At 43.8% G+C, this 12,444-nt stretch overlaps 1 protein-coding gene across 1 annotated transcript in view; it reads right to left on the bottom strand.

Annotated features, from left to right (window-relative positions):
- ABCA12 (ATP binding cassette subfamily A member 12) overlaps window positions 1-12,444 on the bottom strand; it is a gene marked incomplete at its 5' end in the record, with an annotated part of 82,030 nt that overhangs the window by 15,083 nt on the left and 54,503 nt on the right. Inside the window, 8 exons of the mRNA XM_082055431.1 lie at window positions 1,465-1,570; window positions 2,969-3,056; window positions 3,959-4,086; window positions 5,621-5,714; window positions 6,910-6,996; window positions 8,097-8,349; window positions 9,687-9,825; window positions 11,019-11,243. Of these exons, the coding sequence (XP_081911557.1) occupies window positions 1,465-1,570; window positions 2,969-3,056; window positions 3,959-4,086; window positions 5,621-5,714; window positions 6,910-6,996; window positions 8,097-8,349; window positions 9,687-9,825; window positions 11,019-11,243 (1,120 nt within the window). The remainder of the gene's footprint in view (window positions 1-1,464; window positions 1,571-2,968; window positions 3,057-3,958; window positions 4,087-5,620; window positions 5,715-6,909; window positions 6,997-8,096; window positions 8,350-9,686; window positions 9,826-11,018; window positions 11,244-12,444) is intronic.

Here is a 12,444-nt window from a genome sequence, read left to right as displayed (position 1 = left end):
GGTATAAAACTTACCCTGTGAAAACTCTCTGACTGTTCACATGAGCCTCCTGCCTTTGCTCTCGCTACAGCATGTGTTGGGAATACAGAGACAGGGCAAGAAGCTTCGCTGCTTAATAATTCATCTGCTCTGGGACGTTCCTGTTGCTGGAGGCGCCCAGCTCAGGTCTCCTCTCCCCGCACCCAGGCAGGGGCTGCAGCTTTGTGCAACATTCTCACAGTGCACACCTAAGAGCTTCAACCTTCTGACCTATCGGGCATGCTGCAAATCTCAAAGGCATGAGCCGGGGGGTATTTTAGGATGGCGGAGGGACAAGGCACTGGCTTCACTTGTTTTGAGCCGACCTTGTTGCGAGGGGAGTTTTGGTGCATCAGTATGTGGAGGTGGGGTGAGAGAGATGCTGTTTTGACTTGTAATCAGCGTCTTGCTCTTTAATTCATGGCATGACACTCAAAGCTTCAGACCAGATGCCTTTTCCATTGTAGTTCATTTGAGACACATCGATGAGCAACAGTCTTATGAGCAAAGAGACACTGTCACCTACTTCACCATCACCTGGAGCAGCAGCTCTCTGAGGTGAGGGGGCAAGGCAGGACCAGGACAGAGCTGGGAGGGCATCATTTGTCACAGAAAAATCAATCAGTAGGGCATTTCTGCACACAATTGCTACTCTTGTCAGATCCCATAAATCTGTGCATAAGGTTTCTCAAAATGGCATCAACATAAATCTTTCTCTACTCCCTGCACCCCCGCCCTCTCTAGGGACAGGCATATACACACAGACGTGTTTGTGCCCATGCCGCACCCTTAAAGTAGGCTAAACCACAAACTATGAGAGAGGGTGCCCTGGTTTATCAGCAGGAATTTGGGTTGCTGCATTACATTACTGAGGAGAAACTCTGAGAACTGATAACCCCAAATGGGTTACGCTAACACTCCTTGGAATCTGTGTCTGCTGGATGTCAGAGGAAAAATATAGCTGAAAATTATGTTTCTCACTTAATCTCCCTCTCATTCGAACACAAACACACACATACCCATATCCTGAGTTGCTCTCAGCAGAAGGGTGACATATTAAAATTTACTAATATAAACCACCCCCGAAGATGACCTAAAGTAGCCTTTCTATGCATAACTAATGGCCACCTGTCACAAGAAAGCTGTTTCAGTACCATGGGAGGCAATAAATCAAATAGCAACCATTGGCATTTTTTGGATGAAGGAAGTGGTTTACGTAGGAGCTGGGGTCATCCCTGTCCAGCTCCCCTGAGTCTTTGTCAAAGACAAATTAAACATGTGATTTATTCATGGGTTTCAATTCTGTTTATAAAGGAATTGCATAATTGGGAAAAAAAGAAATGGCCTCATTGAAGGCAAGGTAAGTGTTGTCATAGATTTCAACAGAACCAGGATATTCCCCCCAAAAATAGGAGAAATAACCTGCTTATGTAAAGGGACACTTACCATATCTGGAACTCTCATTTTCTGGCAAGTTAGCTCGAAGAATGAAGTTGTTCAAGCTGTTGAGATAGGCTGGAAGGCTGTGATAACCTTCAGGATTATACCACACCTGCAACAATTGAAAAATTGAAACAATTTGGGAGATAAATTGTTACTGATAACATTTTGGTTTGTTCTGCTTGCACAAATGAAACATTCCATGGTTGTTATCTGAAGTCATAAGCTCTACAAGTTAAAGTCCCACGATTAAGCCACATCAAGTACTAAATGAGCATAAAACCACATTTCACTTTCAGCAGAAGCAGTCCTATCAGCTTAATTTGCCTTCTGGGAGAGAAGAAAGAAGCATTAGCTGGATATGTGACGTAAAGCAGACAGACATTTGTTTTCTGCTCTGTAATAAGTTGCTCAGATCTGATGAATGCCAGCAGTGGAGACTTCCCAAAGAAAGTTAAGCAGTCAAATGTCTGACACTCCTTGAAAGCCAGGAGAAAAAAAGGTTGCTTTGGGGCAGAAAATGGCCAGTCATCACCTTCTCTTTCAGCAACAGCACTTCCCTCCCCATGAAAACTTTTCTTACCTATCCATCATAAACTCTGAGGATTCAAAGGAAAAATCAGATCACAGGACGTGCACTTTGGGGGAGTTTACCGTCACCTACTTTAGGCACAACTTACAGCACCCAGGTTGGAGGTGTAAGTTACCTACCAAAGGACAGAGAGCTTAGGCTATTAAGGTTAAAGGCTTCAACACAGCCCACAGCATCCACCTTTGCATATCCCCAAATCCTGCATGCTCAGTGATTTCATTCTCCTTGCCCAGCCGAGCAAGGACTGGAATCTGCCCAGCTTCCAACACTATCAAGTTTTCCAGGTGTTACATCTGACATGCAATAAGCAAACAGCTACGCTTTCAGATCTAAGATGAAGCTGTAAGACTGGAGGGGTGAAAAGCCCTGCAAATTCACTACATGACCTCTGAGGGATAGTGAAACAAATTTCGTGGTTCCCTTTCATTGGAGCCATCTCTGAAAACAGTACTGCTCTTGCAGGAACACTCTCCTGGTAGCTCAGTTTTGCAGTGAGATCACAGGATCTTGGTAACTCTCTTGCATTTCCCTGCTCCCTCAGATTTCAGCAGTGGTGCTTTTAATGCTGATGTGTTACAGCTTTTTCACTGAGCAGAAACAGAGAAAGGGTATATCAGAATGCACCAGCCAGCCCTAGCTAAGATACATACATTCCCTCATGAGATAAAGGTGCTAACTAATTGGTCTTTTCACCTCTGTATAATAGAATTATGACAGCAGAAAAATTGTCTCCTGCTAGCAAGAAAAGTCAGACCAATAAAGAAGAACGGGGAGAGGAAAGGAAATTAAGTGCGAGCCATTTCTCCCATGCCAAGGTGCAGAATTCAGAAGGTTTCGCTTCATTTTCTGAAATATCCCTGAACTCAACAGCACTTTTCCTGGGTCCCACGCTAGGATAAGCAGGTGGAGGTTAGTTACCTTAGTCAATGTTCTGTTGGGGGGCACCGGCCTGATATCAAACTGAAGATCTGGTGTCAAAGGCAGCCCGAAGCTCCAGCCACCGTACCTGAGTGAAAACCAGAGGGAAGTGCATTGCCACCCTCATTCAAAAGCTTTAATACCTTTGGCTGGTGCATGTTAGCATGCCACTGTCACCCCAGTTAATTCTAGCTTGACTTAGAAGAACATATCCCAGTACACAGTGTATGACCAAGCCAACACTGCTGCAGGAGCCCTTATTTGTGGGGGAATAAAAAAAAGGGAAACAAACTTGGCTATCGCTATCACAAAACTGTGCTGAAAGCCTCTATCTGAGAAACATTTTGGAGCCGTGTGGACTCCTAGCCCACTTACCTACCACACTGGAATAAGACAACTGCTTCTTAACCAGAAGACAAGCAGCTCGGTGTAAATCAATGGCAGATGAACGTATTCCTTGACAACCTTAATGGCAGGCTATTTTTGCCCCAAGACATGCTGTGCGTCTGCATTGCAGAGTCCAGACACACTAATAGCTCTAACAGTCCTATGGTGCAAGAAAACGCTCAGCCTCTGATTTCACTGGAACGGATGCGCTTGTTTAAGTGAAGCACACACTGAGAGTCTTCAGAGAATCAAACTTGGAGGAAAGTCTCTCCCTGGGGTTTACTTCATGACAGGCTATGTCAGATTTTCCTCTTTTTAAGCATTTCTGAGTCAGACAAAGGCTTGTCTGCAGATCCAGCCATCAGCCTACAGGGTGATTGACATGTTATCCCTAGGCTACCTCTGCTATGATCAAGCACAAACCTTTATCTTTAACTCCCTGATTGCAGGACATTTTGCCTCCTTTCACCAGATTCACAGGGACCATCAGCCGAGACGGCCTTCTAAACCTCTACTGCTCTGACACCTCTCCAAGCCCTGTGGGTAAGATATGTCTGCTCCCAGTAGGATTCAGGGGAGAGGGACTGGAGATTTATGCTGTACCGTTTCTGCAGGAAGTCTTTGGCAGTTGCCAGGATGTAGGTCTCCACATTGTGCCCTGTGAGGTTATAAACTGTCCGCGTCGAGAAGGTCCTTCTGTGAGGGGGAGTGTAGTTTGTCTGTGGACATGTCTGAGTGGAGACAAAAGAACAAAAATGTTAGTGTCTGTGTTTTAACTGAAAATTAGCGTATCGAGATAAGATTGAGAGCAGGTAATGGCAACAATCTGGTCCTGGAACCAATTCACAAATCAGGGTGCAAAGACACACCGCATACATTCCTTCATGCTGTCCTGAATATATTTCTTAAGGTGCTTAAAAACAACCTTTGCTTAAACCTACACTTCAGTTCTACTGACATCAGTGAGATCTTGACATGTGCTTTATGCTATGTACGAAGATTTTTGCTGAATTAAGGGTGATCCTACTTAGCAGAGCGTCAGAGTGACTGCACAGACAATGGCACAGGGCAAAATTCACAGAGCGGAGAACTCTGTGGTGGCCTCAAGCTCTCACCTTGCATTTCAGAGCAGCTACAGTCCACATTTTCCTTTACTATCAGTTATTAGGAATATTTACCAGAGCTTCAGAGAAACCTTGGATTAGTTCTGAATATATAATTTAACATGCTGAGGGTCAAGGTCACATTGACTGTTTTATAAGGTTGAAGTGTCCTACCAGCATGCTGGTTGTTTCTTTCTGCTTATCCATAAGAAAAACCCTGGTCTCTCCCATTGCGTATCTGTTCATAACTTTGCATCAGAATACACAAAATAGCTTCCTTCATGCTGAGGAACACCTGCTTCTGCTTGCTAGAGGTGAGAATTTGCTTTGAACATTATTCTGACTTACCAGAGAAATTATGCCAACACTTTCCATGATGTGAAATTAAGTGTACGTCCAGAAAACCACACAAAATAGCCAGATTTTAAGGAATGACTACGAACATTCAACTAAGGACATGCTTTATTGTACAAATGGCATCACACTGCACCTTGAGTCCGATTTCCTACTGTAAACAAGCTGAACAGCACTGGAGGGAGAAGAGATCAACTTCAAACTGGACTGTAAAATCGTAACATTCTTGGGGTAGAATCTGCCTTTTCCCCGTGTGCATATAAAAACACTAAGCCCAGCAGTGTCCATATCTGTTTCTGTGTGTACCACCATAATGGAAATAACTAATATTATTTATCATCGCTATTTATAGTATGGAGCAGAGGAAAAGCAGATGAGTCTAGCCTTTGCATAAAGTTAAATTCTGACAAGCAAACAGGAACACTAGCTGTGCTGTTATATAATGACTGTGTTTGAATAAAAATGCAATTTTCATCTTTAACACAATGCAATTTTCCTCTAGAATATATGTTCACCTCAGCTAAATGGGACAATCATATGACACTCAAAAACACCACTGAACCTTTTCCCACCATGGGCAGGAAGGCAGATATATTAACATGTCAATCTTCTGGGGACGCTGTTTCCTTTCAAAACTGGTGTAGACAGTGGTTATCCAGTGCACAAAATCAACAAGGCCAAAATAAACAGGAGAAATCTGAACACTGAGTTCCCCTTAGTATTGTGCCTGCCCACAAAACACCTCCCAACCTACAAGACCCCCAAATATCCTCCCAAGCCCCCTCTCTTTCGGGTTTATTCAAATTACCTGGATGCCATCTGTGCAGTTGCAAGCAGAATACTGAGTTTCCTGGTCTCTGCTGATAATCCACGGGCCGAGCATGTCCTCCTTTAGACACTGCCTGAAAATGAACACATTTTCCTTTGAGGTTCTCTATGCTCAGGTGTGCAAATGATGCTAATTGCTGTCATGTTTAATGACAGCAAGGAAGGCAGTGAGTGGAAAAGCAGACCTTCTTGTCAGCTCTGGGTGCTGCAGGGAACACCCATCCTCCCGCTGCCCTCAGCGCCCCTCGGCAGAGCCCTCACTCCTCCTCTCTGCACCGAGATTCATTCAGCTGATCAGAAAGAATCCAGACAGCACTTCTTTCCCACAGTAGATAGTGTAAGGAGTTGGCATGTAAAGGCCAAAATCATTTTACAGTGCAGAAATAAGGGCTACTGTCAGTGCAATAACTGGGGAGTCCTGCGATGGACTGTATTGACTGGGCAGCCACTAAATACTCAGTATAAACATAAACATGGCACCCTTGAGTATGTAAATCTGCCCAGGATTTTACTACTAATTCCTTGAAAATTTATCTGCAGAGCCTGAAACCAACCAACCAACCCCCATGGCACAGCTTTTAGATACAGGTAACAACAGTTATGCTAAGAACCTTCTGGGTGGGCTCAGTGCTGTAACTGGGATTACTGGGAAGACAAGGGCTACTTCCCAGATAGGAGAATAGCTTACTCCCGTCCTGGCATCCTGTCACTACCGAAGCTGCTCCCTTACTACTCACAGTAACAAAGGGTCTGCTTGTGGTGGCGAATAGTTCTTGGAACAAGCAAAGAACACCAGTGTCAAGGTCCCAGGACTGTGTAGATGTCCCAGTCTCAACCTTAAAGCAGAGTATAGTTCTGGTATAGTTCTGACTTCGAGAATATCTACAGTTCTGTGCTGCCAGACGCAAGCCATCGCTTTGAGCCGCATGGGAGCCACATCAGCTCTCAGCAGAGCTGAGTTTTTGCTTCACACCAGTCACTACACAGCTCCCTGTTCAGAACAGACATGCATCCCACCAGCTCAAGTGTGCAGGCAGTGCCTTGCACCTGCCTGCAAAAGGCCAGTTTGACATCTCCTCATGAGCTGAAAGAGCCTGCAAGTTGATTTGGAGAGGCAGATTTTTTTTTTTTTTCTCTGCATGTGACACCAATGTATGAAAATTCTGCAGATGATCAGAGATGGTTATTAAGGTCTAATGGCTAACAGTGTTATATCAATTCTCTCGCAGATTTGGAATTTAAAACGGAAGAAAACCAAGAACTACTTACGAATTGCTTTCATTCATGCATGTGTTATCCGTTCCAGGGAAAGCAAGCATTGAAGTGACTAAAGCATCTGTGGTTTCATTAAAATTCCTAAGATTTAACAAATTAAAAAAAAAAATAATGTTCAAGGAAATTCCTGTGTCTGAATGAAATAAGGTTTATTTACAATGCTAAATAAATGATTAATTGTGGTGCTGGCCCTACAAACCACTTAAGTGCCTGCAGTACATGAGCATAGTCACACATGTTTGAAAGGACTGCTCATTGCACACATTTCAGTGATCTGCTGCCTCTAGATCTAAGCAAGATAATGATGAGCTTTTGGACAATCAAGATTCTGTTTCCAGGGAGAAAGCATCTACTGCAATTTTCAGGCACTATTTCCAGCCTCGTCTCAATCAGCTCTCTCATCTGTGAAGTCCATTTGGTTTTGGTCATTCAAGAAGATGCTTCTCTCTTCTGACCCATTGCTTTCTAGCAGTGATCCATCAGAAGAAGTAGAGAACATTAGGAACAGAGGACTCCAGTTCTGGCTCATTCCGCCATCTAGCAGTACTGAAGCAGAAAGCCATCAGCAGTTCCTTCATGTTTCTTAATCATAAATTTCACACAAGATTCTAGTAAATTATTTAACTTAATGTTATATTAACATTTGTTCAAAGAGCTATCAAAATTACATTTTTTTGGGGGGGTGGGGTGGTGGTGGTGTTTCGAGGGGCTTTTACATAACAAAACAACAGCAATTTGGGTTATTGTTTAAAAAGCTTGATTTAGGAAAATAATTTTTTTTAATCAAGGTAATCTAAATTAATATTCCTTAGACAGTATTCCTAAAGTGCAGATAAAATCCTTCTAACATACACCTGAGAGGCATTTGCTAAAGCTTTCTTATTCATTTTCCCACTTAGCATTGAATCTGAGCAGTCTGAGGACCTGAAACATAACCCTGTGGCCATAAGTATATATCCATTACAAGGATAAACCAAGGAGAGTACTGAGCAGCATCATACACTGAGAATGGCAACAGATAAATTGGTTGCTAATGTTTGTGTTATCTGCGTAACATAACTACACAGATAATGTAACCACGTTATCTGCGTAACACTTTTCCACTGGGTGGTCTTAGAAAGATTATAAAACTGGTTCTTTATAAACAAATGGGTTTAAGGATCACGAAGAACACCCCTCACCCGAAGAAGTCTGCCTGGTCAGATGTGCCGTACAGAGAGGGGGAAAGAATCAGCTCGGGATATTCGGTCTCCTTGGTTCTCAGCGTCCCAAGTCCCATTGCAGCCATCACAAAGAGGACCGGGAGGATGACCTGAGCAATGAAGCCTCTGACATCCCGCCGGGTATGGTGGAATCTCTTAATGAACAGAGCTGACGTCTTCTTAAGCAGCAACGGCAAACCCTGCAGGCTTTTTGATCTAATCAGGAGCTGATCTGGGTACAACAGAAGAAAGCACTTGTCATGGATCAGTATTTGTGAAATGCAGGGAGAACTGATGGTTTTAGTACCCGGCGAGTATATTTAGCTTCCTGCACTCCTTTACAGATAGCAAATCAAAACTATTAAGCTGGACATATACAAAGTGTCAAGCTTGGGACAGAACTCAGATTTTGGCTCATGTAACACCATTTTTTTTTTTTGTTTAGTTTCAAATGTGTATATGTAGTGAATTCATTTTGAGATCTTGTAGCATCTGGAAGCCTGTGTTCCTCTTACAAGTTATCTACATCCTACCTTCCCTGCTGCAACTTACAGAGGAAACGTATTACTATTTTGTATTTGCAAACTGGATTTTTTCATAATTTAGAAAGCAAGTCCTTGGACAAATCAATAAGATAATTAATCCTGAAATAAGAAAACAAGGCACATAAAACAGTTGATCTTTTGCATTGACAGGCTTGTGGTATACTAAAAGAGAGCCAAATTCTGTACAACCTATTTCTCTTTATGAAATATTAACCTATATAATACATGAAGCAAATCCTTTTCAGTGCTTTCACTAGGAGTGACACAAAACACTCCTCCAAGCATATGAGTTACTGTTTACAGTAACAATTACAGTGCAGGGTCAGCTTTGAAAAGCAAGTATGAAAACACTTCTGCATTGTCCCTTGGATGGCTCCCTAACTATAAACGGCATACTCATAAGTACAAAAGATGTTTCTACTCTGAGAAAGCGTTTCAACCAGGTATTTGATCATTTTTGTGCCATGACACCTCTTGCAGCTCTCAAACCCTCAGAGGTACTGGTGTAGCTTGACTCTCTTCTGAACGTGGATTTCTCCCTCTGCCAGGCCCTTTGAGCTGTTTTTCCACACTGCAAGGGCTGGGACACAACATAAGGAGGACCCAGCTCAGAGTTGTCTTGCTTTTGCAACAGGCTAATAGGTTTCCACAATGTTTCTCTCCAGTTCTACTACTTGTGTAGAAATAATCCTCTACATCAATTACAGCAATTACTTTCAGAGGTATACATTGCTCTTTCACCCACACACTGTATTTGATTAGATTAAAACCTGGATCAATTTAAAGGAAGGCGGATGCAAACAAAATCCCTTTGTAATTTATTCTGTGATTCAGACTATTTCAAACCAGCGGATCTAAACAACTCTTGAGTGTTGTACTTCCAGTGATTCACTAGTTTTGTGATTCCTGGTTGGGTGAAATGTGGTTTTCAACAAAAAAAGAAGATGGGGAGCTCAAATCAGTCCATCTGTCACTGTTTACATCTGCAACAAATCTGAAATAAAACCTGGAGGTAATTTAGTACCGTCTCTTTCTGTGAAGGTATCCGTGCTCATAGACATATCGTCACTGCCAATTTGACCACTGGCTCCAGGAGGCTGTTGGGGCAGTTCAGCATCTTCCTGCCGGTCCTTCCCTAGCTCTTTTGTCAGATTGAGAAACACCTATGGAGCAAGACAGTATGAAGGAAAATTGGTCCAAATGACTCAATTTACCAAAACAATAATCAAAATCCACTCTCCTAACTTTGTAGCTGTAGTTGGTATAGCAATTGTGAATTACAATCCTCTTTCTCTTCTCTTTGTGCTCCGTGAGAGAAATTCACTTTTTTTTTTTTTTAATATAAAATTGTTGTTGTCTGGCTCCTTCGTCACCTCCTCCTGTCTCTCTCCTGCTGCAGCAGTGGAAACTTAAACCTTTACTGCTGCCCCCTGGACTTAGCTTGTCCTAATACCACCTGCTAATGAGTAGATGTAAGTGAGGCTGCATTTCAGCTCAGTCCTACAGAACTCTGCTCCCTCCACACCCACGCAGTGAGCAGCGCACGGGCGGCTCTCCCTGCATGGCACCAGTGAAGATACAAGGAAGGATGTTTCCCTGGGATATTTTTCCCTCTGGCCTCTGAACAATCCCGCTGCCTCCATGCTGGGAGTGTACATGGCCATGGCATCCCAGCTGCCCATGGTACATGGTGTATAACTCATTCTCACTGCCTCAGTATAAAACTCCTTGAAAGCAAGCAAGAATTTCTGAGGAGAAAGGTAGCAATCTCCCTCCCTCCTTTCTGCAAGACAAGGGTCACCACTGTTCATCATTTAAAGTTACTTTTTTGTTTCTGATGCAACTAAATGTTTGTGTTTATTTGACCAGAGATTTCCCATGGGCAGAAAGGTGCCATGTTACTCCGAGATGCACCAGGTGACTCACTTGTACAATACAACATCCATACTGAAGTTCATAATTTAGATGGTTCACTAACTCCTTCCCCACTCACTGCATCTGTAGACAACCCAGATTAGTGGAGACCAGGAGAACAGTTCAAAGAGAAACACATCATCTCCCTTTCTCCTTAGTCTAACTCCAGTATCTCATTTTATGGGTAAAATACCATAAAGCTGTTAGCAAGGTGAGACAGTGGTGCACTTCGTGCATTAGTATATTTATAGGTTGATAAATACATCTACACACTCAGATGTTCCTAAGTGTAACTCAGTGAACAACCAAACCACTTGGTCCCCTGCCTGCAACTGTCACATCCAGAACATGCTACCGTCTGGCCCAGAAAGCAGAGCTACACAGTGCTGTGAAGCTGATCTCCATAACATTCCATTAAACTGAGCAGATCCTGAGCTCATACCTCTTCCACAGTTGTGTTTGAAATCCCGTAGCAACCAAGGTGGAGATCACTCAAGCTGGTATCGAGGGCTCTGAGAAGCGCCTGGTACGCCCCGGAGACTGTGGACTTGAATGGGGGAAGCACGTACACAAGCTCTCCACCAATGTCCTCCTTGAGATAAGCCTCCGGGAGGTGGGACTGGATCAAGGAGGTCACTGCTGTGGTGTCACACTCCTCTATCATGTTCTGAAAAAGGAAGAAAACACTCTGTGGTCACTGAAAGGGATGCAAGGTCAGACTTCCTACTGTAGGATTTAGCCCAAATCCTGTCTCAGAGCATAACTGGCAGGTGATCTCAGCCCAGGCATGCAACATTTCAAGTTAAATATCGAAAGGAGATGAAAGTGGGTTTCTGGCCATTGAAGAGGGATGTGTGGCACCATGCTCACCTTGGTCCATCTGAGACCTCACTGGGTTCCCTCTGTCTACAGGGATATTGGGACTGGGCTGAATCAACCACTCTGCACTAGCTAGAGGGTTTGTAGTACAACAGAGCAGAAGCCTAGAGAGCCACAAGAGAACTGACACCTGAACTTGGCTGTCAGCACAAATACACTCTTTTTCCCATGAAAACCAGGACTTGCACATGGCTCTTTTTCCATTTTCTCTATCTATACTTGAAGAGAGGCTGATCTCTTATGGTATCTGCACATTATTCTGTGTGTTTGGGTTATGAACAGCACTGCAATAAATGCTGTCAAGAGGAGAGTTCCCCCTTCCTTGCAAGAACATTTTGCCTCAGGCCAGTTACTATTGGTGAACTCTCCCCATCTGCTTGCTTTCTCCAAACTCCAGAATTCACACTCTGCACCCAGCCTTGCCTTTAACCCTCAAGGAAGCAGTGTTCTACAAAGCAGAGCACTGACGTTCCTGTTTTCCAAGGGCATGGAGGCTGGTCTGGTGGCGCTGCTGGAGAGTCTCTCTCTGCTTCGAGAGAAGCGGGGGCCACAGGTTCTGTTAGCATCTCTCACTGAGAGGCAGCACGCTCACATCCAGATCCTCAATAGTTCTTTGGTATCACTACCGTACTCGCATCTGTCACTCCCTGCACAAGCCTTGACAGCCCCCCTCAGAGATGAAGCTGTTGGGAGCTCCAGCTCAGCTCACAAACAGGCTCACAAACAAGAGAATCTCTGCCTCTTCCTGCTGTGGTGACTGTGCTCATGGGACATGAAAGGGAGCCAAGGCCCAGCAGGGAAGGGAGGATAAAAAGAACTGCACGGTGCACCTGGGATACAGGGGGCTCACATTCAGACCTCTGCCTTGTCAACTAGAGCTGCAAGGCTTTGTGTAGAGGGGTTGAAGCTGGGATTTCTGTGTTTTGGTGAACTCTCTTTCTGAAAAAAACTTAATACAAAAAAGAAGGATGTGAATTCCAGCATGGGAT

This window comes from Streptopelia decaocto (assembly GCF_964273445.1).
Source record: "Streptopelia decaocto genome assembly, chromosome: 6".
NCBI classification, from domain to species: domain Eukaryota; kingdom Metazoa; phylum Chordata; class Aves; order Columbiformes; family Columbidae; genus Streptopelia; species Streptopelia decaocto.
Note: the sequence above shows the minus strand (reverse complement) of the source record. Positions and strands in the feature narration are given on the sequence as shown.